This window comes from Passer montanus, unplaced genomic scaffold, assembly GCF_014805655.1.
Source record: "Passer montanus isolate IOZ18808 unplaced genomic scaffold, ASM1480565v1 scaffold7, whole genome shotgun sequence".
NCBI lineage: Eukaryota > Metazoa > Chordata > Aves > Passeriformes > Passeridae > Passer > Passer montanus.
Window position 1 is genome coordinate 2,044,887 of NW_024372147.1, and position 26,874 is coordinate 2,071,760.

General features: G+C 38.1%; 2 protein-coding genes across 15 annotated transcripts in view; one reads left to right on the forward strand and one right to left on the reverse strand.

The window, feature by feature from the left end:
• Positions 1 to 14,429, reverse strand: part of LOC120511946 (aminopeptidase O (putative)) — a 211,283-nt gene extending 196,854 nt beyond the window's left edge. For 4 of the 14 annotated variants that reach the window (XR_005629876.1, XR_005629874.1, XR_005629877.1 and 1 more), the window contains exon 1: positions 13,960 to 14,216. The gene's annotated coding sequence lies outside the window, so the exon portion shown is untranslated. Of the gene's footprint in view, positions 1 to 13,959 lie in introns of all 14 variants that reach the window. The other 10 variants (XM_039729647.1, XM_039729648.1, XM_039729650.1 and 7 more) reach the window with 6 other exon arrangements.
• A 2,217-nt stretch (positions 14,430 to 16,646) lies between these two features.
• Positions 16,647 to 26,466, forward strand: FBP1 (fructose-bisphosphatase 1). Its single transcript, XM_039730016.1, has 7 exons — positions 16,647 to 16,855; positions 19,259 to 19,421; positions 21,066 to 21,158; positions 22,181 to 22,324; positions 23,524 to 23,661; positions 24,927 to 25,046; positions 26,038 to 26,466. The coding sequence occupies exons 1-7, from the start codon at positions 16,686 to 16,688 to the stop codon at positions 26,227 to 26,229; spliced, it is 1,020 nt and encodes a 339-aa protein (XP_039585950.1). The 5' UTR covers positions 16,647 to 16,685; the 3' UTR covers positions 26,230 to 26,466.
• Positions 26,467 to 26,874: the final 408 nt, after the last annotated feature.

Genomic DNA, 26,874 nt, shown 5'->3' on the forward strand with positions numbered 1-26,874 from the left:
TTTGGTAAGTCTTGACATACAGGCTTTTTTTAGCCTGTGATATTCTTTTAACAGTATCCAATAACTTGCCTTATTGATGGAGGACCTGGATAACTCTCTTCTCAAGGACAGTTGATATTTCCCATTGCACTTCACTGCTTGTGTAGGGTGGGGTCTGGCTTTGTAGGTGGCAAATACAAGTCAGTGCCCTACTGTGAACTGGTGAGCAGTCCCAGTGATATGATTTTATCTTGGGGAAGTTTTCTCTTATTCGCACAAGCTCCATTTTAAGGATACACAAGCACATTTTATGGGGAATCTGGGATTCTTTAAGAAATATCTATTTCCTTTTCTTGTCTTAAGCAAATTTATGTGACCATGCTTTTTGGCATGCAGTAGATGCAGCTGCACATAAGTTTTCATTTTATGATCTAAATACATGTGAAAATAACCCTTGAGAATTTTGTATTTTCCTAGGACCTCTACTTAACAGACATATTTTTTCCTCGAGTCAGAACTCATAAGAGAACTTGCTGCTTGTGGGAATGATGTGAGTGAGGAGGTGTTAGGTAGGCAGATTCATCTCTGAGTAGTGGTTTGTTACTGCCAGTTCGTGCTTGAGGAAGAGGTGACTTAACTTCCCAAGTTAATTTTAAAATCTGGCACTAGGAAATTACATCACAAGTAATAAATATTTCTAGATCATAGCCAAATATTGCACTGAATATGGTCAGGTTTACAGCCATGATCAATAACAACTTGTGAAAAACCTTTAGTGGGGAAGGATACTGGTTTTGGATGTACATTGTCTGTGGGGATGTTAAATCTTTGATAAAATAAATCTTGATGAATCCTTGAGCATTTGCTGTTCAGAAGTGCAAGCAAAATTCAATATTTAGAGAAGTCTACATCAATGTAAATGTAAGTACATAATTTTGATTTAAAGTTGGCAGAATAATCAAATGGTTTTATTAAACTAAGTTGCCCCCAGATCTAGAAAAAAAAAATCTAATAAAATATAAAAAGGCACATAAAGTAATATTTCACTTGAGATAAATAAAACACACAATGAAGCAAAGCAATGTGGGTAATAATTTAATTTATTGAGGGTCATGGCGTAAGTCACTCATGGTTTAATTTTCACATACTAATCAAAAATTCACTAACATTGCCTCTGTGTCTGCCATTATTATATCATAATGTCTACTAAATTAATAGCCCATTCTTCTCTATTTAAAATTTCATCCCCTACCAATAGAAACTATGTTTATATTATGCACAATTAATGGCACTTTAAAATCTGTATATAAGTATGTACATTTATAGTAAATACAATCAAGTACAATTTCAGACCTAGAAAATTCTAAAATAATTCAAGCAGTTCTACAGCATTGTCTTAAACTATTAGAAGTGTATACTTAACACTAATTATTCATGAGCTAACTAATGTAGGCTAAAAGACTAATATTGAGAGAACAAATAACTTTCATCTGTAGTGCTTTAGTTGAGTGCTAACTTGAATAACAATCTGCATGAAGATACAGGCAGTACTGTATCCTGGCTATTAATATTAGGCTATTAATAGCTACAGGTCCCATGTTACCTGCTGGAAGTAGGCAATAGCTGTCATGGGAGCTCTGGAACTTCTCATTTATTAAGTATTTATATTGCAGTGTCATACAGAGACTCAAACTATGGAAAAATTCTTCCTTTCCTGCTTTTTCTAGATGTTTCCCTTCCAGGGGGACAAAAGGCTCACAAATGCTGAGCGAATATAATGCTAGGACTGGACAGTAAGAGTGAAGATATAAACAAACATTTAAATAAAACTTATTTTATACTAACTTGGTGTTATTTTACTACAATTATTGTAGGAAAATAAGGGAGAAAATCTTCAAAATATCAGGTTTAGCTTATGCAAATTCTCCATATATTTATTCCAGAGGGAATTATAATCACTTGGTTATGTCCAAATCAAACCTAATACAGTAAAGCACAGCTCTGGAAATCTTAGATTTATAGCTTAGAATACCTGCTTATGTCTCTGGTGATTTTTTTCTGTTCATCTTAAATTAGCAAATGACAACTGTCACACACTGAGAACTTACCACTTTATCATAAGTTCATAATGGGATCGCCCACATATGCTATGGCAGAAATAACCACAAAACAAGTTCTTCTTATCAGAACTGAAAGCTGTTGCGTTTGATCATTCTTTATTGCCATACTATATTTTTTCATCTGTTCTCTTTCCATAATCAAAGGAGGTGATCTCTTCGTTTCCTCCTTTCCTTTATGTTTTCTGTTCATTTGAGTTTTTAATAAAATAAGCACCTCAGAAAGGTCTGTGGGACAGTTATTCCATTAATGGAGGTGAGTTGAACAAATGTCTTTACAAAAGAACATTGCAAAACTTTGTGTCTGAGGACAAAATTCAAAACTGAGTTTTATGAAGTCTCCCATAATGTTTAACAGATTTTGTTCTGTATTTAAGTTCATATCTCTCTGGTGAGCATCCTCATGTTTCTCTAGCACAAGAAAGATGTGTCTCCACTAGAACTAGGCAATACTTTGGACTTTTGGATTCCTGGTCATTTCTGCCCTATACAAAGAAGAAGAATGTCACTGGAAGAGGTATAAAGACCTTTTCCTGATGTGTTTCCTTTCTCATAACTTTATGTTGGTTTTTAAGAGGATTGAAACTTGAACAAAGGTAAAGAATGGAGCTGATGTTTTCCAGGCAGCATATGAACAGAGTGATAAGATTCCCTTCTCCTGCAACCCACTGAGTGTGCATTATAGTCAGGAACAAATAATTGCAAACACTCTAGTTAACTGTTAGATTTAAACACAATTTTGGCACCTCATGACGCTTCTTGCCCCTCTGTTTTCTACTGCTTAGTGTGCCTTATGGGATACATTCTTCAGAGTATGAGGGAATCCTGAATTTTCCATGTTCATTCATGTGACATTATGTTGGGAGATTTTTTCTCTTTCTCTCATACACTCCTTTCACTGCTCTCCATGTCTCCCTGGGAGTCAGATGGGCTTCCTTGTCCCACTCCACAGTGCAGGGTCTGCATTGTGTCACCAGGAGAGCTTTTTTGCCTACACAGACCTCTGCTGTTGCATGTAGATAGAACAATTTCTGTGCCAATTTCCAACATCATCTTTCTGTTGCAAGAAATGAGCATGTGGTGTGTAGATTGCAGGTGTCAAAGCAGCTATCTGTAGATGGTTGTCCATTGATAACTGTTATCTGTGGTGTGCAGCTGCAAGGAAATTGAACTTGATCAGTCAGGCAAAATCTTTCCAGTATTAAATTCTTGCTGGGGGAACTATTGAACTTGATCAGTCAGGCAAAATCTTTCCAGTATTAAATTCTTGCTGGGGGAACTTCTTTACCTTTGTTTTTCCTTTTCGTTCAGTCCCCACAATCTGATACACCTGATACATAATCTAATGGTCCTCTTTTTAGTTCAGTGCACAGCCATGCTGACAGAATTTGAATTACACTTCTGTATAAAAATCAGTTCCTGTGGATCTGACTGCTGGATAAGTGGCACAGACTGTAAATGTTAAGGTAAAGGGAGTCACCTGTCTCAGTTCTGTCATGTACCTGTATATATCTGTATCACGGATGTTGGGGAGGGAACTGAAACTCTCAGATAACTTGGGAATTCAATGGAAGTCCAAGAAGAAACCGTCTTGTTATGCATTTGTATATTTTTAAAGAAAGAGTAAAAATTGACAGCAATTTTGTCCCATTTCATTCACAGTTATTCTTGAAAGTTTAACCAAAAGAGTTTATGCTTAAAAGGATTGTTTTCAGTGGAAAAACATTAATCAATCCTCTTGTAAATCTTGTAAACACTAATCAATCCTTCTTGTAAATGTAATTGTTAATCTGCATGTGAGATCTCTGTTGGTTGTAATTCTGGGACAATATTACTTATGCTAGTTTTTGTTTTCCTGTTTCATGCTGTTTATGAACTAGTACTTATTGCTTAGTACATAAGAATTAGTTTTGGTCTGCTGAAGAGTAGGTTGCAGTTAAGATTTAGCAAGAGACCTCTGAACTGGCACAATAGGCAGCTGTGTTTTCAGAGGTACACTGGGAAGGCAAAAGGCCTTGGAAGAGAGGGATTTAAATAAAATGTACTCTTAGGGCCTAAATGGCTCATGACTGGAGATGAGTGACATGTTTCTGTTTAACTGAACTTCGTTATGATAAAAACGAAGAGGTTATTTGGAGAGAGATATATCATAGCTCTTTAAAATTTTATGACTGCCCATGCAGTCCTTCTTAAGCATTCCCAGGATAAACAAATCAGCCAAAGGGATGCTTTTGGTGTTTTGTAGCCTGACCTTTTGACTGTTATAATTGTGTAATATACAGATTAATTGTAATAACATATCGGATCAGCATGTTTCACTTAAGTTTTGCTTCCATTTTTCTTCATTTTTAATTCCACTGAAAGTTTAAATGTGACACTGATGGCTCAAGGGATACTTCTGGCAGTCCACCACAGAGACAACTTTGGCTTTTTGGTTGCTTTAGAATGTAGAGCTCTCCACTGATAATTTTCTGGATTGACCTTCAATGAATACAGAGAAACAGAGTAACATTTATGGATGCCTTCTCACTAATTAATTAAAACATCCTGGTTCTTACTTCACTACTCACAGTAACCATGAGTCCCTGATTTATGAGGTACTACAATGCCTAATTTCAAAGTATGCAGCTTTACATAAGTCATTGTAATTTTTTATTTCTTGTTCAGATACAAGATGTCCTTAAGTTCCTATAGGGTGCTAGACCTTAAAATATTGCACTATTCACCTTAGTTCATGTGTTGATTACAGCCACCAGATAGCTGTTACTCTGCTCCTTCAGTAAAGCACATTTATCTTAGCTAGAGCTATGGCCTGTTTTTCGAAGAAATCGGCATTCCCAGCAATCTTCTGCCTTTGTTTTGTTGTGTAAATTGAAATGAACAGATTGAAAATAGAATTACAAGTTCCACACCTAGGAAAATATAAAAGTAGTAACCATTCATTTATCCAAGGTTTTACTTCCTTTTTTTTCTATAAGGATTACACCTGCTTACATTCTCTAGGTAAAATTACTTTTCCAGCTTCTTAATCTTAAACTTCCAGAGCAGATGGAGATCTAAGAGGAAGACCACACATCCTCTGTTCTTTCCCAGTTTACAGAGATGTTAATCAAGTCTGAACTGTGGAGTCTTCCTCATTAATAGTGATGAAGAGAAGGAGACAATATGTCACACAAGTGCTATTCAGCCAGCAAGACACTAAAGCTCATTCAAAAAATAAGAGTTATCCCAACAGTTGCAGTGCATGTCTTTCTGAAGTCAAAACTCAGATCTAGAAAACAGAGAGTTACATTTCCAAAATAAGTGTTCAAAATCAGATTTTAAATACATCCTAGTATAGAGGTCAAGTGGTATTCTGCCAAAGTGAGACTCCCAACATTACACTGACTTATGTTCTTCATTCAAACACTCTCCTTTTCATTTGTATATCTTCTTTTTTTCCTTCATATCCCTTCAAAGCTCTTCTTCATTCTGACCACCAGGCAACAAAACCCTTTGCCTTTTCCCTGTTGTTGATTTGCTCTGCCAGGATATCAGTGCATCGTTACTCAAATTCTGTCAGCCTGTAAGAACCACTCCTAGCTTGGTTTTAAGAAGAAAAGGGCAGTTGTGACCAGGGTCTGAAGATCAGTAGGCCATGAAACACAGGCTAAAAAAAATGTGCATGGCATTGCACAGAATCCCTGTATCCTCCTGCCACAGTCCTATCTATCGAGTACCAGTCAACTTAGTAAGGCTCCCCACGAGACCAGCAACAAAGGTGGCACATGGCTGTTTTCATTTGTTCCTTTAGAATCCCCGGTCTAGCTTTTCATTAAAAAGTAATGCCATACATTCACTAAGCCATTTTAGATAGTAATGCTTTTATAAAAAGCATTCAACAAAAGGAGTTTAGCGGGAAGCAAGAACACACTTGCTAAATATTTGTCTGCATAATCAGGACACACAAATTTGCTGACAAGATAATTTGAGTAGAGGATATAATCTCTACCAACAGGGTATACCTGCAGCAAAGTTCATTTATATTAAGCAAAAATATCCATAACTCATGCCCACTCAGAAGTTTTGTACTTATTCAGACAGGCCTTTGCGTATGGAATCTGCATTCCCTGTCACAAATGTTAATGTATTAAAGTGAATTAGATACATGTTATTAGTTGGGAATGATGGGATTATTGGTGGGGGAAAAAATAAAAAAAAAAAAAACAAGCAAGCAAGCAGAACATCATAGGCATTTTCCAGGTCCACAACTGCTTGGTTTAGATTGTAGACAAGAAAAAGCTAAATTAGTGAAAGAAAAAAATGGGCTAAATGTGAGAACAGGGTTTATTTTACTTTAAATGTATCATTAAACCTTCATAGATCTGAAAGTTGCCAAAAAAAAATCAGCGAGTTTCTTCATTGCCACAGCTGCCTAGGGCTCATTTGCAGCTTTTGTCTTTAAGAAGAATGCAGGATGTCAAGAAGTCTATCTGCTACTTAACTCTGCTTTCATTTTTAGCTCTAAGTGTGGTTTATCCAATTTACCCTTCTGTGAAAGGATCAAGTAACACTGTATAAATGTCAGAATTGGGTTAAAAGCCAAACAACTATGATATGATGTAGGTTATTCAAAGTCTATTGGCTATGATTTGTTTTAAGATTTGGTGCTTATAGCTGCCTTCAGGTTACTTGCAGAAATGTGACCCTAAAAGCTTCAGACAAATACTGATAAACCAGAGTTATTCCTCAAAAGCTGGAGTAGTCCTAGGTTTGTAGCTGAAAAGCTTTCAGACTGTCAAATCTGACATGGGGGTACGGTTCTGTCTCGCAGCAGTTCTAATTGTTCAGCTAGGGTTGTGTGACCAGACCATGCAATGTTGTGAGAGGTGGGAGCAGGTATCTCACAGCTGAATTAAGGTGAGGGACTCTCAGGAGTCCCTGCATTAACAGATCTGCCTCAGTGGAAACAGGACTGGCAACTCAAGGTCTTTTGCCTTGAATGCTGAAACCCCTGACTGAAATATCTCCTTAAGGATTTTGCTACATCATTTGACCCCAGGGATACATTTCCTATGGAAGGCCATTTCTACTTAACAAAAATTGGGAGGAGTGGCAGGGACTTCTTAAATTAACATAACCAATCATTTATTGAAAAAGTCAAACAGTAAGAATTTCTCAGTAGTTTCTCAGACGACATATTTTAAAATTCTAATTATGCAACAATATTACCTTTGTAATACTTTAATATTGTCCTGGTATCACTAGGGCAATAATATAGTACACCTTGAAAAATTATGGTTAAATGTGAATGTTTTCAAGTTTAGAAACTGAAGACTGTATTATATAAAGCTGCTACACAAAAATCAGGGAAAACTAAGTTCCTGTGCAGAATTCCTTCCTGTGCAAGAAAGTGTTTTAAAAGACAGTGTTAGCACTGGAGAAACTATCTGTATATTTCTGCCATGACATTTTCACAGCTGTTGTAAATATCTTTCATAAGCTGCAGTGGTTTCTGTTCTAAAGTAGTGCAATCATATTTTTATTCCATTCTTTTTTCCCTTGTTTGCCTGTCCTCCCCTTCTCATTTTTTCCCTTCTCAATATCTAACTTTTTATATTATTTAATCCTATATTAAATCTTTTAATGATTTAATATTTTGTTTCTAAAAGCACTTCTCCATTAGATTCAAATGGAAGTATTTCCCAAAATGCCATTAAAAAAACACTTACATGAAACTGGTTTAATGCTCAAATACTTCATAAACAAGCAGCCACATACATCTTTTTATCTCTCAAAACCTGGTCTGTCTGCTCTGTGAGATCCCAGGATCTTATTAATCTGCATGTGTCAATCTTGACATAGCTCTTTAAGTCCTTTTCACCTATGAACACCTTTGCTTGCAGACATCCACATACATAAAAATTAAATGGATAAGGAAGGACATGTCATATACTATGTAAATCAGAACAGAAGTATCCGTTTGGCTGGATATGAGACGATGGATATTAGACCTTACAGCTTTTGTCTATAGAGCAGTCCAACTGGCATTCCTGTACTCCATGGGATACACAAGAAAAGACACTGTGGTGCAGGAAGAAAGCATATTTCTATCAATAAATAATTAAATAAAGTAAGATTTTGAAATGCTGCTTATATAATAATTTTTTTCTTTTCTATTTTGTGTATATTTTATTACTGTGTCTAACATTAGTATAGTATTAGATGCATGTAATTTATAAATAAGCATACATATATTGGAATGCACTCGAGAATTTTTGATTTACATGGATACACAATGACAAAAATGTTTAGAGACCTCTGCTCTAGACCATCTAGTTGACCTTGACCACTGTGGAGCTATTATATCTGTAATGAATAAAATTCATATATAATGCCCTACCCAGGCCTGTATCTGTGTCATGAAGGAGAAATCCTATTAGACATCTGATTAGATACCAAAACCAGGTATCTTTCCCTATAAAATCAAACTCAATCAACTTCCAGCTGTGCCTAGAGTTTGACAGTGCTTGCTCATCCTTTGCAATTAAGACATGGTGGAAGCTGAGGACAGGATGTTTTGACACCTGTCTCATAAGGATGTCATGTCACAAAACCCACATGGGGCCTCCTTAATTGGTTTTGGTATTCAGCCTGCAAATGGCCAAACCTGAAATCTGGGTTTGCAAACAGAAGGAAGCACTGAATGTACAGCGACAGTTCTCTGCTTTTTGTTTATTTAAGCTGGAAGAGTTAGGAATGTGTTACTCGGCAATCTGGCATAATTTGAGCATTGAGTTGTTTTTTTTTTTTTACTCGATGTAGGTAATTTTCCCCAAAACTAGTTGTTGTGGTTTGTTTTTTTGTTTGGTTTTTTTTTGTCTGGCACAATTTGAGCATTGAATTGTTTGGTTTTTTTTACTCAATGTAGGTAATTTCCCCCAAAACTAGTTGTTGTGGTTTGGGTTTTTGTTTGGGTTTTTTTGGGCTTTTTTTTGGGGGGGGGGGGTTTGTGTTGGGTTTTTTTGTTTGGTTGGTTGGTTGGTTTTTTGTTTGTTTGTTTTTTTCTTGGGGTTTTTTTGGTTTTTGTTATTTTTCCCCAAAACTAGTTGTTGTGGTTTGTTTTTTTGTTTGGTTTTTTTTTGTTTTGTTTTGTTTTTTGGGGGGGGGGGGGTTTGTGTTGGGTTTTTTTGTTTGGTTGGTTGGTTGGTTTTTTGTTTGTTTGTTTGTTTCTTGGGGGGGCTTAGTTTTTTGGGGGTTTTTTATTTAGTTTTTCTCTCCTGATATATTCAGCACATATTAGCAAAATACCGTTCACAGATCAACATAAGACTGCACCATTCAAAGAGGAAAAGGTGAAAAACTAACAGTAAATTTTTGAATGGCAGTGGAAGCATTGCAGCAGCTCTTCTGTAAAACCAGGGACACCTTTATATGCCTGGGTTTTTTTCTGTTTTCTCTTCTTCTCAGAGTGTGTAGGGCAAAGACCTTTTTTTTTTCCTTCTCTTTCTATACACTGCCAATAATTACTTCCATGAAATCATGGCCTTCATCCTAAACAACTACTGTACTAAAAATAATAATCACCAACAGCAGTATGTAAGGATGTCAGATGTAGAAGGTCTAATCATGTTCTGATGAACCACTGGAAACTGTCTGAAAGCAACCAGACTGGGAGGACTGATGCAGAGATGGGAGCGTGTGGAGTATTCAGTGAGTAGAAGCAGGGACCTCGAGATAATGAATGCACATTTCCAGCAGGATTTAAATTAAGATTTTGCATTAGCAGTAGGTTTCAAATACAGTGGCAGTCTCTTGTCTTCTGGTAGCGGCGGAGAGAGCCGACCATCCGGTTCCCCTCCGTCTACTTGGTCACTGCCAGTGCTAAGAGCTTCACTTCCTCTATCCAAGGGAGAGGCACACGGGGATCACACCAGCCTCCTCTGCCCCCGGAGAGCTGCCAGGCTCCGGTTCTGCAGTAGCTCGTCATAAACAAGCATTGCCATCTGATGGCAGAGCCTTGGTACTGCACAGTCTCTGCCTAGGGCAAGCCGGAAATAAACAAAGTGACTTGTTCCGAAATGAAGTGTCCATGACTGAACACCTGATTTCTTCTTTTTTTTTTTTTTTTTTTTTTTTCCTGACACCATTTTATGATGATTGCCCTGAGAGGTTGTGGAGTCTCCTTCAGTGGGGATATTCACGACATCTCGACGCTATCCTGTGCCATGTGTGCTTTGATAGCCCTGCTTGAGCCGGAAGGTTGCATCGTGTGACCCACTGTGGTTACTTCCAACCCGACCAGCTCTGTGATTTCCTCTAAGTCACACGAAAAAAGTGCTTCTACAGCCATATCCCTGGTATCCTTGTTGCCTTTTCTCTGTGTTATGCTGTTTTCCTCAGATTCACAGAAAGAGATACCCGTATGTAATAATGTAACAGGCTCCTAGGATGGCAGAGCCATATCTTGCAATGCACTAGCGTTTTAAGTTATGGATTCCTATTAGGTTATTGGTCACAAATATAGCTGGGCTATAGCAACAGGGATGCACCTTCTAGAAGCACTAGTCCACGTATGTAAGGAAGGAGTAGGAATGGAAAGTGTGCAGGCCAGGCTCACGCATTCTTCTATGCAGCATCTCTAGCTGCTACTTGCAGGAGGTGAGCCCTGAGCTCATATTCCCCTCAGCTCTCATGCCTACATTCTAAAATCAAATGGGAGCTAGTATGGCTGGATGCTGGAATTTGAGCAAATGGAAATATTTTTCCCAGTGATCAAAAGCCTGATTCTGACATTGCCATCTAGTTCTTCCTGTCTTGACACATACTGTGTTTTGGGTATCAGCCTTGAGTTGTGTGATGAATGGCACTGGGACCATGTAAGGCAAGGGCAGGAGTTTAGCCTATGCAATCTTCCACATGTGTGTGAGTAATGAAATTGAATCTCAAGTGGTCTTAAAAAATGAAGCTATGCTGATTCAATTTCATTACAAATTCAAGTGGTCTTAAAAAATGAAGCTATGCTTTTCATTTAAACCTGTACATGTACTCATGAATGGGTGAATTTGATTTTACAATAGGTCATTTGATAAGAACAAAAGCATATACCCAAAACTACCACAAATGTCAAGACAAAGTTGCTCAACGTGCATCTCAAGCAAAAATGGTGACTGACTCTGTATTGCCCTGTCACCTACAAGATTCAGTTGTGCACTAGACCCCTCACATGCTAAAGGCTGTACACAGAACAAAATGGCCATGCATGCCTGATACTCTCATTGTCAAAGGAAATGTTTTTGCTGCTACTGCCATCAGTAAGAAAAGACTATTTGCAGCAATGATGGGAAGTTTTAATATAATATCTGACTTTAGAACTGGATTTTATAGTTATCCTAATAACTGGTTAATGTAAGAGGATTTTGAGCTACTGCTTATTAATCCTATCACAATAAAATGGACGCTTAAGCATCCTAAAGTATCCTTGCTACACACCTATCATCCCTGTTTTTAAAGTCATATGAGTAATGTCCTAGCTTTATGTGTTCAACTTTCTTTTCAGTTCTCCAGAGCTGGCCCTGTATGTGCTTGGTATGTCCCCTCTCCACTTTCTTCTATACTGTTCACAGTTGTATCACCAAAGAAATATCAAGTTAGTAGACCAAAAGAAAATACATGCAAATGTAATTCTTGTATATTTGAGTTAAATACATCATTATCCCATTTTCCTTCATTCTTTCTCAAACGGAGTGAATTCCCAAAGTAACCAGTCAGCTTTTTCATGAAGTCACAATTTTTCTCTGTGGCACAGGATAAAGTTTTTCCTTTGATTTTCTTTACCAGCCTCCCTACATCACAACATGATTATAAGGATTAGCTAATGCCTATTCAGAATTCTGTGGCAAACTATGCAAACAATGGATAAAATGAGTTTTTAAAATGTAATAGCTATTGGTATATTTAAATAGGTTTATCGATCGTACTTCAGGCATGGAACAGAATACTTATGATAGAGATGAGCAGGGAATGACCATCTAAACCATCACTCATTCATTTATTGGCCTTTTTTCATCACTTACACAAAAGGAGATTTTTGTGGATATTATGTTGCATTTCTACATCATGCTTCTTTGTATATATATCACTACTAGAAGCATTCAGATCTGACCCTACTCACACTGTCAATAAACCTGGAAAAGCCAACTAGTCTTCTGGACCTTTATGTAGGAAAACAGATTTAGTTATGCTGATTAACACAAATTCTGAATTGAATCATGTACACTTAAAATTACCATAGCTAAAAAATTATGATTTTGACCTCTGAACCTCTGTGACACTGTCCATGTAATGCTTCCAGAAGAACAGGATCTGAAAAACCTAGATAGATAATACTTGGAAATACTACAATATAAATATTTATTAAACACAGCAAATAAATCTGCAAGGACATTAATGGAAAATGTCTCCCAGCAATCTAACCTATGATTAGGGTTTGAGAATGGAGTTTGACCATTTACATGGAATGTTTTTCCTTCATCAGCCTGGAATTTTGCAGGTTTACAGCTTAAATTTTGAAATAATATTTTTTCTTTTTCTAGTTGGTTGTTACATTGACAAATTGTGTCATGTAATCATGACATCATGTCATTCAGTATTGACAGAAGATATTTATTTCTGCAAAAGGAACTGTTATAACTATATAACTCCACTTTAATTACCTTCTTAGCTTAGTTTAGAAGTCTGATCTCTGAGCACTGAAAGCTCTATCTGATTTTAACTGTGGTTTTGGGGTTTCTTTCTGGTTTTTGTTTGTTTGTTTGTTTTTTGTTGTTGTTGTTGTTTTGTTGTTGTTGTTGTTTTGTTGTTGTTGTTGTTTTGTTGTTGTTGTTGTTTTGTTGTTGTTGTTGTTTTGTTGTTGTTGTTGTTTTGTTGTTGTTGTTGTTTTGGTTCTTTGGTTATTAGTTTTGTTTTGTTTTATTTTTGTTGTTTGGGGGGTTAAATTTATTTTTTCTTTACATAGACTTGGCATGATTACTTAAAGTACTTTTACTCTATACATTTCACAAGGTAAGAAGCCATAGCAAATGCAATAACTTATATTTAATATCTTGTTTTATTTGCCTGGTAGAAGCTTGTCAGTAAGTAAAAAATACAGAGATATAAAACTTGTGGTTAAATATCTATATTTCAGAGGCATAAAGACTTCCTTTCCAGGATCTACTGCCTGCACATTTAAGTGCTTTGTCCCCCTCCAGAAAACTGCAAAGGTACTCTCACAAGAGCTGGTCTCACACTGAAATGCTGACAGTGTTCCCAATCTCACAAGAGAGCACCAGGCATGGGAAAATCCCTTCACATTCATTAATATCAACCTTATAGTTCATCTCTACTTCTTAATCACTTGTAGTACTATAATGCATAATATCAAATGAAACCCCTTTTACATCTACTACACAAAGAAATTATCTTTTAGCCAATTTGCACTCATAATTACCTATGTTTAAACATCAGTTTGTGACACTTGTTATATTTCACCTGTGTCCAGAGAGGTGAGGGGCTTTGCTATCACAGTTGTAAATCAATGTTCTATTCTATTGCCTATGTGCAGACTCTTTCTCACACAGGAAATTCACATAGGCAAAATGAAGCAGTTTCTGAAGCAAAGAAGGCAAAATATTGATTGTACATCTAGAAATCTTCCTGATTTCACATGCACAGTTCCCCTTTTCACCCTGATCCATCTCTTCCAGCAGGCAGGATCTGCCTCATTCATGCCCTTGAAGCTGCTCCAGCCCTAATCATGATGGGATCACATGGCAGAGAGCACCTGCACTGGTGGAGTGACATTGCCTTGCAAATTATCTCCATGTAACTTGCCTGATCTTACCTTCTGTCCACCCAACCAGCGCAAAACTTCTGCAGTTGTGAGACTCCTGCGCAAAGAAAGTTCTTCTTCAGCAAAAGTGGAGTCTAAAGCTGGTTTTCCCACATGGGCACTCTTACTTCAGGGAAAAAAAAAGTCCTTTGTGAGGAGGGGTTTCACTCCTATTGTCTTTCGGTCTGGCATTTCAACCTACAAGAGGCAACCTTTATAATCAAGGATTTCTCATCAGCGTTTGTCCTATTTTCAAGATAATTACGCAACTGGGATTCTATGTGCTGGGAGAAAAATTTGTTTCAAAGTAGTTACATGGATTTGTAATCTTAGAGTTCTAAAACTTTTGTGAACCATGTCTACTTGACGTCATCTGTGCGCAAACAAGTCCCTGTTTTCTTCTGTGTCGAAGTGAGCTGTTTCAGCAATGTTTAGTCAACCAGTACTGACTGACCTCAAATCCACCAATTCCTTTTCAATAAATGTTTAACTACTGTTTTCTAAAGCCAAAGGTTCACAACATGTAAAGCCTACTTTTAATCTTACACTGATTTTATAGTTACCAAACAGCATGGTTGCTATAGGGCTGCATGGTTTGTCTACCCTCAACCATTTGATATTAATTAATTAATGTCATGTCAGCTTTTTATACTAAGAGTAGAATTCCAGAAAAGAACAATGTATGCATACATTCTAAGGCCAGGTATGTGGAGGTGGATTAATCTCAATGTTCTATTGAGTTGCCTCAAATACAGAAGATTAAGGACATGCTAAATAGGCTGAAAATAATTCTCCTTCTCCACAATAGAAAATGCACATTTGGATGGACTTATATGAAACCAGCAACGTTTCAAATTATTGCAATTTCAGTTCACAATACTTGTTTCTACCTGTCTTCCATAGTGGGAATGGAGGAGTAAAACTCATCTCTCACTCATCTCACAAACCTCAAAAGTTCAGAGATAAAATCTCATCATCAACTCAAGGACAGTATATCTTCCCTGTAAGATAGAAGATGTTAGTTATCTTCAGTCATAGATACCAATACTTTAGGTTTTGAACTGATCTTGACTATTTTATACTGAAGTACAGCTCTTCCTGTAGATTACTGATGTGCTTGTTAGAGTCTTCACATTTAAGGAAAATTGTCCCTAATCAGAGACTCTGTGGTTTGTTACTGTAAGTCATATATCCCCAGGTTGTTCTGACCACCTGCTGCTACACAGTTTCAGAGCACATCCAAAATTTTATTTGATCATTTGAGATTGCAGTAGCTGCTCTATATGGTTGTAAAGCATTGCTAACTCTTAAAGAATGAGCTAACTTCCATGTTTTGTAAATTTTCCCAAATCCACCTTCCTCTAAAAGAATATTTTTGTGATACTGGGCTGTTGACCACTTGCCAAAGACTGAAATATCTTGTTCAGGAGAGCACTATTATTCATATCTAATATCTTCAGGAGTGTCTGTAATACTGGGCATGGGAAAATTAGGCCAAAGTTGTTGACACTTTTAGGAGAAGACATTTATGCATACATTCCAAGTATTTACTGCATAGATATGCAATGTACTTTGCATGAAGATAGAATGTACATATATGCAAAGATGTGCATCTTGCAAAAGGCTTTTGCCCTGTGTTTGACACCATTTGGAATTATTTCAATTTGTGATTTCAACTTAGAATTTGAGACTCTTCTTATTCAACTCATGAATGTGTTCTACTGAAAAATATTTTTTTAAAATATTCATCTTCCTAGATAATATGAATATAGAATAATTGCTAGCACAAAAAAATCTGAGTAGTATATTTGTATTCAGGTTTGTGTTTGTCAAATTATTGTGTGAAAGGGTCTATCTAGGGTCAGGTGTTGGACAAACCTGGTTTCCTTTACTAGTGCTTGGATTTTTCTGATCAAACATAAGCACCAAAATATATTGCTTGATTTTGCTGCAAAATCAGAAAGGCTAGAACCAAAAGAAATGAGATTCAGGAGGGTCTAGATTCCCTTGCAGCAGTATTTGTATGAGGTGCTTTAACGTCTAGCTTTTGAAGTGGGAGTCAGTCTATGTCTTCCTATTGATGAGGTTTGGAGAGTTTGTTATAAAAGTCTCATTGGGTTCAGCTGCAGGGGCTTTTTCCTGGCAGCTTTTTTATGGTGTCTTAACCTCTGTAAAGTGAGTAAGTTAATACTTGATGGAATCGGTTACTGAATATGTGGTTTTCCTGTACTGAAGAGTCAGGATGAGAGCATTCCTGTGCAGCAGAAGATACTGACCTTGCTCTGTAGGTTGTGTGCAGTTCGCTATAATCTACAATCACAGACACAGAGTGTTGCAATCAAGTAGTGAAACCAAGCTGACTTCTGAATTTTGGGGCACAATTTCAGGACCGTTAGCACTGAAGTGCGACCACTGAGACAACAAGAACAGAGCTACCAGCACCCGTGTCTCGATCGGCTCCGTGCCGTTCCCAGAACGAGTGCCCCAAAGCATCCTTCCGTCGCTTCTCCCCGCGCGACGTATGAGACAAGATTTGGTTAAAAAAAAAATAAAATAAAAGAAAGAAAGAAAGAAAAAAAAAAAAGGGTGCGGCGGGGATTCCCCGCGGCGGATATTTCAGGATGTCGGTGGGAGGGAGGGGTGGGATCGCTGTGCTCGCTGGCAGCCCCGCCCCGGCCCGCCCCGCCGAAGCAAGTGCCGGTGCTGGCGGCCGCGGCCGCACTCGCAGCGCCGGCACCATGACGGACCGCTCCACCTTCGACACCAATGTCATCACCATGACCCGCTTCGTGATGGAGGAGGGCAGGCGGGCCAAGGGCACCGGGGAGTTCACGCAGCTCCTCAACTCCCTCTGCACGGCCATCAAAGCCATCTCCACCGCTGTCCGCAAAGCGGGCATTGCCAACCTGTGAGTCCCGGGATGCGCCTTTCCGCATCCCCGCGGGTCCAGGGCATCCTGCTGCCTCCGGGGTGGTGGGTATCGGGATGGGGATGGGAGTGGGTATTTCTTTCACCAGAAAAGCCTGTGAGTAGGGTTGCATCAACCCATCCTCTCGCACAGAGCTGGAGGTAACTCCTCTATCTTGGTTTCTTGATTTTTTTTCGAGTGACACAGGTCCTATGACTTTTCAACAGTGTAAATTCAACATTTCCCTAGTCTTTGGGAAATATCTGCTGATAATAGAATGTTAATACTTCAGCAAGTGTGGGTGCCTGGAGCCATAAGACCAAATATTCTGAGAGATAAAGCCTAGCAAAATAAGGCTGAGTTATTGCTCATTGCATATCGCTTAATGTCAAAGCATCATTTTATCCTTTGAGGTGTCAAATCAAATTCGTTTTGGGTTTTTTTCATAGTGCATCATAGCAACTAGACTTTCTTTATGAAACTTTGGATATCTAAGGCTTTTAGAAAGTGCACTGGTTAGGAACGGTAGTGTCTGTAGCAAGCCAGTCAGAAGGATGTTGTTCTGGAGATGGGTCAGAAGGAATCTGGAAGTCTTGAAATATAAAATACCTGAAACTACTTGTAGGTAACTAATCCTCCTAAGTATTTTACATATTCTTCATATGCTCAGTTGTGGGCTGGTCAAGGCTTTAGAATAACACTGGCGACTTCATTGCTTAATGGAAAATGTTGTAAAGGGAAAACTAATTTGCCTCTACAAGAGGATAATATATTAAGAAAAAAAGGCAAAAATCCTCCACTTTATGTATGTTTGAGCTATGTTTCTGTTTCGACTTCAGGTAACTGAGGTAATTTTTAATTGTGATGTGCTAGCCCTTTCATATGCCTCCTGTATCTATCAATAGAGACCAAGGTGTCCCAGCTGTAGTCTGATTTGTAAGCTTAGGGCCCTATTCCTTTAGTGTCTTATATGTGTGTCTGTTGGCAGCTGCCCACAGGTTTGGAATCTGTGTCCATAGGCTTGCCTTATGATCCCCTGAACAGTGGGTTTTACTCTCCATCAGTGCTGGGGTAGCAGGCTTTGGACTCATAAGCCTCCTTGAACAGTACATCTCCTGCTGTGGAACTGCATTTTATAAGCTGTGGTGAGATTTTGCTTTGCTGTCAGTGAATGTGAACAAGCAGGGATCATTGCAATCCATTTCTTTGGACCATCCTCAGACTCAGCTGTGTGCTTAGTGCTGCTCACCATGGGAGGTGCAGAGCAGCTGTGGAAGACATGCAGACCCTTCCCAGCTGCAGGCTCCATGATATCTTCTCCTCCCAGGAGTCCGCAAAGGATGAGGTGCAGAAGCTGTTCTGCTGCTGTGCCTCCACTCCTAAGCATGGTGTTCCAAATACTTTTTTTCTAAAAGCGCTTTCACAGTTACAGCAAAATATTCAAGTCACTGTAGAAGATAGGGAAAGACAGAGATTTATGCCAGGTCTTTGTCTCATGCAGAAAACTGAGGAAATGCATTGCTAAAGTAATGTGTTTGGTGTTATTACATAAAACCTGAAATACCAGTGTTCAGCCTAATCAATGAACTGCAGCTGAAAGGCCTAAGAGTCATCTGAATGTGTGCCAAGCTGGCTATTGTTTTCCCCTACTAAGAGCATAATTTCCCCTTTCTCTGTTTTGTGTGCTTACAGAATCACCTGTCATAAGGTCTCCTGATATTTCCGTATGCCAGATGGTTTGATTCTGATTAGTTACAGCATTTTATTTGCATTTCTTATCTGTATTTCTCAGTTCTTTTCCCAAGGAGACATTTACTACTTCAAATCAAAACTGAAAGCATTAAATCATTAATAGGTTGATTTATCTGTGAACAGACTTTTTCTGCTGCAATTTGCACTTCATAATGCTAGTCAGGAGTATATTACATACAGAGGATATAGCATAACTAGTGTGGTCAGATTCACATATATATTCATATTTTTAAAGTGTATATTCATATGCTTTTAAAACATAAAATATTCAAATGAATTCCTAGCTTTTAGGGTATGCAGAGCCTAGAATTCAGGAATAATGGAGAGGTCTTAAGAGCTCATTAAAAAGCACAGTTGTAACTCAGCCTTCACAGCCTGGTCTGGCTGTGTTTAACTATAGTTTACAAACGATTGAAATGCAATTCCTCATTTTGTATTTCTCAGCAACTTCTGGGTATGCAAACATGGCTAATGCTAACATGTCTCAGCAAGAATTCACTGGCCAGTAAATATAAAACAAGTTTAGAGAGCTGCCATGTCATTTGAAAGTCCAGTATGTTTACAGGAGGTTTTACAGGTGTAAGAAACAGAACCCTTTAGAAGATGCAGTGCTTCATTCTCATGAAATGCTCTCTCTTGCAATTGCTCTAGCTATGGAATTGCTGGGTCTACCAATGTGACTGGAGATCAAGTAAAAAAGCTGGATATTCTTTCCAATGACCTAGTGATTAACATGCTCAAGTCATCCTTCAGTACATGTGTTATCGTGTCCGAAGAAAACAAAGATGCTGTGATAGTGGAAACTGAAAAACAGGTTAGTAACGTTAAAAGTTCTCCCTGCTTGATTTCAGATCAGCCTGTACAGGTGTACTACTCCGCATCTAAAGAACTAAAACTGAACTAAAAGTTTCAGGAAACAAGTACTTTCCTAAGCAGGCAAATGAAGGTGGAGGTGATGGGTGGAGAGAGTGTTAGTCAACATTTGTTCTTGCTGTCATTTCTGCTCTCCAGACTAATGTTTGTTGGTTTTATTTGTTTTTTATGAGTTGTTCCTCCCCGCCTTCTTTTTCTCCCACCTTTTTCTTATTGTGGGGAAAACATTTCATTCATCCCCATCTGATCTCTAGAACTATGCTCTGAGTCAGTTAAGCCCTTTTGAAGTGTTGTTTTTTGAGTGGGACACTGATGAGCTGTTCTCTGCAGGTCAAATCTTGAGGTCTTTAATTCATGAAAATTCTCCTTGAAGCCTATGAAAGACTTAGCAACAATGAAACAAAAGCATTTTTTACATTTATTATTCTTTATATTCACAAGCCTGCATGTGCTTGTTGTGGGATAGTTCCTATTTCCCAGCTAATATTTTGGTCTGATAATGTAAAAATGTAGTAAAAACAAACAGCAAAAACATAATTTATGAAGTATTATGAGGTTTGCTTTGTTTAAGCGCTTCTTCCCTTCCTGTTGAGAAATCTTCAAAATTGATTTTCTAGGCATTGGATTTCCTTAGATCTGAACAAATATTCTCAAAGATCACTGAGGGAGTCTGCATATTAATGCTTTTCTAAATTAAATGTGAGCCAATGCACTATTTATCAATGCATACCAGGAATTCCTACTTGCAGAGTAGAGCATTGCTGATCTTAAGTTTCTGACATGCAGGATAAAATCAAATGAAAAACAAATAAATACTGTTGTTACACACTATTAATAAGACAACTATGAATAAAATTATGGGGGAACAAAATATTTGAAAGGTACATTTAATTCAGCTTTTCTCCTGTACTGTCAGTTTCCTATATGTACTGGATTCCTTAATCCAGCAATAAGGTAGAGATTTCTCTTTGATTCCCCAAAACCCAGGGTAAGATCGGTCTGGCTAAGGTAGCACCTGACAATTTCACAGTAGAGCTAAAGGAAAATTTATCATTTAGGCATGGCAGCCATTTAAGAGCTTTTTAATACCTCTATAGGTAGAGGTAGAATATAGTTTTTAGCTCTACATGAAAAAGGCTGATCTTCATTTTGTTTTTTCTCCTTACTATTCAGAAAGACATGTTGTAACCAAAGAGAAAGTGCAGCCTAGCCTAGATGGTGGATATGAGAGGATTGACTTCAATTACACAGATGAAACTAAACCAATAAAAGTATTCCTCTTTTTTTTTCTCATATTAAAAAGTATATGAGAAAACTTCACTTTTCCTGTGTTATCATCTGCTATGTTCTTCAAAGATTTCTCAGCTTCTGGTTTGGCACAAATCACAGTTGTAATTAATAAAGGGTTGAAAACTGGGCCAAAGAATTGGTGACATTTGAATTTGGTTCCTTCATAATCAATAAAGGTGTTTTAGCTTATATTGCTGTGTAAGACTCTGAGAAAATTTGCCTACTGAAATGTTTTTATTTGGAGGAAGTGGATAAAAACTGTCACTAATCTAGTTCTCTTTTTTGTGTTTTTTAGGGCAAATACATAGTCTGCATAGACCCTCTAGATGGTTCATCAAACATTGACTGTCTCGTTTCCATTGGGACCATCTTTGCAATTTATAGAAAGGTAAAATTCTTTCATGTAGAATAGGAAAACACTACTGTTCTGTAGCTTTTGACGAAATAAAATTGCATGGGAAGACAATAAAATCTAACTAAACTTGTTTGTGAAAGAGACTCAGGGCCAGCTTTAAGTTAAGTCTAGTATTTCACAGACACATGGATTTGAATTTGCATTAGTCAGGATTTGAATTAGTCTCTTAGAAGAAGAATGTATGTGTACATGGAAGTCTAGCTGGTATTTAATTAGCCAGCTAATGAAATTACCCCTTGGAAAAGATCAGGTCTTGGGTTTCGTGAATATTTGTGTTGAGGCAAAATACCACGTGGTTGTCATCTACTTGGGAATGAGCTTTCAGGTCTTCTTGTTCTCTGTACTAATAGTTCTGTTGGCCTGAGGACAGGCTTCAAAAACAAATCAGTGCTGAAACATGTCATTTGCATTTGAAGTATCTAATTCACTCTGAAAGGCAGAAACACTGTCTGAAGGAGGCTGAAATACCAGACTTACAGGTCACAACATGGGGGAAAAAGCAAATTAGATAAAACGCACCCAACTGTCCATTTTAATCATCTTTTGTATGTTGTCATATATCCCAAAGCAGCTATTTTCAAATTCATTTTTGTGTGAAGCAAAAGAAAACAAAAAAATTCCAAGTACTTTTGATCAGCTTTGAACTCTGTGAGTTATGTTTCATTTCTTTTCAACTGTGCCTCTGAGTTTTCCTCTGAGCTGTGTTCATCAACACCTATAAGGAGGGGCATAGCTCTTTATTATCTCCTTAATCCTTTCCTGCTTCCTGCATTCCTGCTAGGCTTAGTTAGAAGTGCATTTCTAGATCAATGTGTTTGTATCCTATGTATTATTTGTATTAGTGCATCCAGTAGGAATCTTAGTTGAGGATCATGGAAACATTTGTGCCATCACATGGCATGGATATGGAGCAGAAGACTGTCCCTGTCCCAGAGTTCTGTCATGTACCAGCAGTAGAAATGAAATAAAATTGACTGCACTCTTTCTTGTTCTAGGTGTCCCCTAATGAACCTTCTGGGAAAGATGCTTTACAGCCTGGACGTAATCTTGTGGCAGCTGGTTATGCACTCTATGGGAGTGCTACCATGCTGGTACTGGCAACTTCTGCTGGAGGTGTCAACTGTTTCATGCTGGATCCAGTAAGAATATCTTCTGTTTCTTTGTTTCTGTATTAGGGATTGCCAGGTACTGTCTATAAGAGCTGTTTGTCCCCAGGAAAATCAACCAAAGGAGCGGTGTTCAAGGTAGCATGAAGGAATGAAATACAAATATACTTGTATTTATAACCCACCAGCAAGAATGTTGAGAGACTTGCATTCCAGCTGCCTGATGCAGTGGTGCCATGTGTGACTGAACAACAGGAAGGCAGCCGAGTCAGCAGACCAAATACGCAGCATATGCAATCATGTGATATTTAAAATGAGCAGTTTTCTGCAGTACAAACTACCCTTTAAGTCTTGTTTGTCTTTTCCTTAATGCTAGGACCTTAGTAAACCAGAGGAGCATAAATATTTAACCTTTGAGATCCCACCATGATGTGTAAAAGAGTAAGTGATGTGAATGGGTGATGTGATGTTCTAGCATGCATTCGCCATGAGTTTTAAAACAAAAGTCATGTTGATCATAGCAGAAAGTAGTTTGTTTTAGAGGCCTGTTTCTTTGTGATCAGTCAGGGTGCCACCTGCCAGTCTTAAATTTTTATAGCGTGCAGTGATCAAGCTGCAGGAAATATGGTACTCTCTCTTTAGTAGCAGCTTAAATAAATGCATGTATTTTTTACTTCATTCAAGTAACAGATTTAACTTTGAGCATGTATGCATGTTATTTTTTTTACTGTTAGGACTAACTTGGAAATTTACTTTAGAGAAAACTAAACAGACCAACCCTTGGTCACACACTTCCAGTTAGCCCAAGCAAAAAAGAGCTGGAGTAGCTGCAGCTCTTTGAAGATGTTTATGCATTGGTTCAGCCAGCACTCTCAGTTTCTAAACTCCCTAGAGTTCTGAAACTTCTATTGTTCAAAGGTTAGCAAAATAATGGAGACATAAGCAAATTTACAAATAGCATTTTTTGGGCATAGAATATAGAGAATGCTTGGAATGGCAGTATGAGGAAGCTTGCATGATGACAGATTCATGCTCTGTCTGTGTTTTATGTAGAAACAAAATACCTTGCATGTAGACTGCAAAGACTACTTTTTTTGTAGGTACTGAAATATTTTAAAAATTTACAGTGGTAGTAAGTTTTTATTAAATTGTGTATGTTATTGGATTTTGCCTTGGTTTGCAAATAAGTGGGCAATTAATGTTAACAAATACTTTTTCTTTCTTATTGTTAGGCAATTGGAGAATTTATTTTGGTGGAAAGAGATGTGAAAATCAAAAAGAAGGGAAATATCTACAGTCTGAATGAAGGCTATGCTAAATATTTTGATCCTGCCATCACAGAGTATCTTAAAAAGAAGAAATTCCCTGAGGTAAAAGATCCTGTTTCAGAGAAATTCTCTGATGACAAACACCATTCACAATTTCCAGCTTTATGATCAATCAGTCATTCTCTTATGAACTGTTCAGAGCTTGTTTTCCTTTCCTGTCTATTTAAAATGTAACTTGATGTATGATTGCTAAGGCAAGCAGCAGTTGATATAACCAAATATTTCGGTATTCTCCAATGCACTGCACCTCTTTTGCATTTTTTTACTATCTTCCTTTTTTTCTTTTTTTTTGAATCTTTTTTCTAATATTTTTTTCCTGAATGAGGACCTGAGTAATGGTGCTGGAGGCAAAACTGAGCATTTGGTAATCAAGTAGAGAGGATATCTTGTCTGGTGATGAAGAAATTTGATCAAAATATGTTGCATTGCTGCTTCCTCGCTGCAACTTCTGAGTAGCTGGAGAGCAGTGTGGAGATGGCAGTGGGTCATTGCTCAGTGTAACACAAGCTGTGTCTTGGGAGTGCCTCTCTCTTGAAAATCTAGCGTAGTTTCAAGGCCCGCTTTGTGTTTGTGCAACTTCCTGGTGTCAGGAGGCCCAAAGCTCCCAGGAGTGCCCATAAAAGGTTCTCATGCCTTGCACATTTCATCACTGAAGTTATTACACTGGCAATGACATGTGAACACGTGCTATTGTCAAGTGTTGGTGTCCCTTCCTGACTTCCTGATCTTGCTTTGAAAGAAGATTGATGTTTTCATAATTCATAATTTTATGAAATTCATTTCATAAAACAGGCTTAAGCTGTTGTTTATGTAGATATTAAAATATCTCCATAAACAACAGGGAGTAGAATAAGGAAGTAACATCAGAAGTCAACTATTAACTTTTTCTTATTAAAACAAATTGCAGAAGCTGGCAAAAATGGTTGGAAGTAGGAAAGATCACTTCTTTAGCTCTTTGATTCTTTTTCTGCTAGAAAAGACAAGGCCCCAATATCAGTTCCTAGCACCTGAGTTTTTGCTGCTGGAAATACAGTGTTTTCCAAGTGTTAGAGCCAGTGGAGAATTGGGATACATTTTCTGTTTTGGCACTACTGCTCATCTGTGCTGAAGTCTTCTGTCACTCCTTTTCCTTGCATTTTCCTAGTTGGAAAATGAAGACGATACAAACATACTCTGCAAAACTACTTTGAGTGTTATCAGTCAAGCACAATATGGAGTTGAAAGATGTTAGGACTGGTAAAGGGGAGTGTGGGAGAGGTTGATCTGGTGTGCTGTACAGTTACTTTTATTGGAATGCTTTTCTGTAGGATGGCAGTTCACCGTATGGTGGGAGGTACGTAGGATCTATGGTGGCAGACGTGCATCGCACGCTGGTGTATGGAGGAATCTTTCTGTATCCTGCTAACTCCAAAAGTCCCAAAGGAAAGGTAAGCCTGAATAAGCCCAGTTATAGAAAATATTGCATTATGTAGGCATTTCACTATCAAGATCAATGTTTTGATTACAGAGCCAGTGTTTTGTAGCTTGGTAGCTGGTATTTCTTATGTGGGGGGGTATGGCCATCCCTTGCACGCTGTCACAAGTGACAGCAGCCTGTTGTCAGACAGCTATTCTAGGGCTGCTACTCACCTGTTTCAACTGCTGTGACTTCTCTTTGTCTGCAAGGATATCCTACTTGTGGAACATACCAGGGTGGGCTGCTCAAACAGGCTCCTCTGCACCATAGCAGCCCAAACTGGTGGTTCTGGTCCCAGTCGAGTAGAGCATTACAAAGCAAAGAATCTGCATTACCCCGAGATTTCTAGCACAAGCTAGTTGGCAAGAAGCCTAGCTGTAGCTGACCCACTGGGTGGGAGAAGAGAAAACCATCTGCATCTTGTGCATGGTAACAGGACTTCATCTGGAGGAACTGTGCCTGGCTGCATCTGCCAGGACAATGGTCAATCAGAGAAGATCACGCACTTACAGGCTGACAAGGGGGCTGTTTATTCAGCAAAGACCTTTGATCTGTTTTGTAATTCTCTGTAAAATATTGGCTCAGGTTGCAGATAAGATACAGTTATTCATTAGAGAAACCTAGTGGCAAGCTCAGAGCTCATGTTTTTCTTTATTTTCGTACAGATCTGTGTGGTTCTGCCTCATTAACAGTTGTGTCTTAACATGCAAGCTTTATCTCTCTGTAGATAGCACAATGCCAACATGGGCTATTGAGAAAGTGCTCAGATTGGGGAAAATCCAGCATTCACTGTGTTTTTAAAAGAAAAATCCACACAATTTCATTGTTGCGTCAATGTTTATATGAAATAAAGAGTACTTAGAATATTGATTGGTTTAAAATCATATGCCAAATATATTTACATGTCATGTTTTTTGGCATTGCCTGGCCTGACTTCTGCAATTTTGACTTTTGTCTTCTAGCTGAGACTGCTCTACGAGTGCAATCCTATGGCTTTTGTTATTGAGAAGGCTGGGGGCATAGCTACAACTGGTCAACAAGCTGTACTAGATATAGTGCCTGAGGATATCCACCAAAGAGTGCCTGTTGTCTTGGGGTCTCCTGATGATGTGAAGGAGTACCTTGAGATAGTCAAGAAACATTCAGCTAAGTAAACAAAGCTTGCTGAATTCACTGTGCACAGGGGATAAAAAAAAATGTCTTACAGCTGAACCAAAGAATACGCTGCAGTTCTGTGAGATTGAGCTGTCTGACTTCTGTAGCAAAAGAGCAAATGAGCCATATTTTCATAAGATTTTTTAAAGTGAAATCTTGTGCAACTGCATTGTGCAATGAAAGGCATTAAAAGATTGCATTAAAGGAAGCTTAAAAATTAAAGCAATCGAAAAATATGTTTTCTTTTTCATTTGTCATTTGTGGTTACAGAAGATCCACATGTGCTGCAAGCAAATACTGTGTTGCATTCAATATCTAGGGGGAAGAATCTCACCTTTCTCAGACAAGTTACAGACTATCAGAATACATTTAACTCTCTCCTCTTTTAAAAGTCCTGGGAAGAAGACTCAGCAGCCTCTTACAGTGAGTGACCTTTCCTAGACCAGTGTCTACACTGCAGAAGTTGCTCCCTGTACTTCGGTCTGGGTTTACCCTGATGGAGAACTAATGTTTGTGAAGCATGGGCAGTAGTGTATGTTAATTCTAACATATGATGTTAATATTCCTGGTTGCCACTCTATCAGATCCGGTTACACAAGGATGGAAAATGGCATGTTAGTGTGGAGGGGTTTTAATGGGATAAA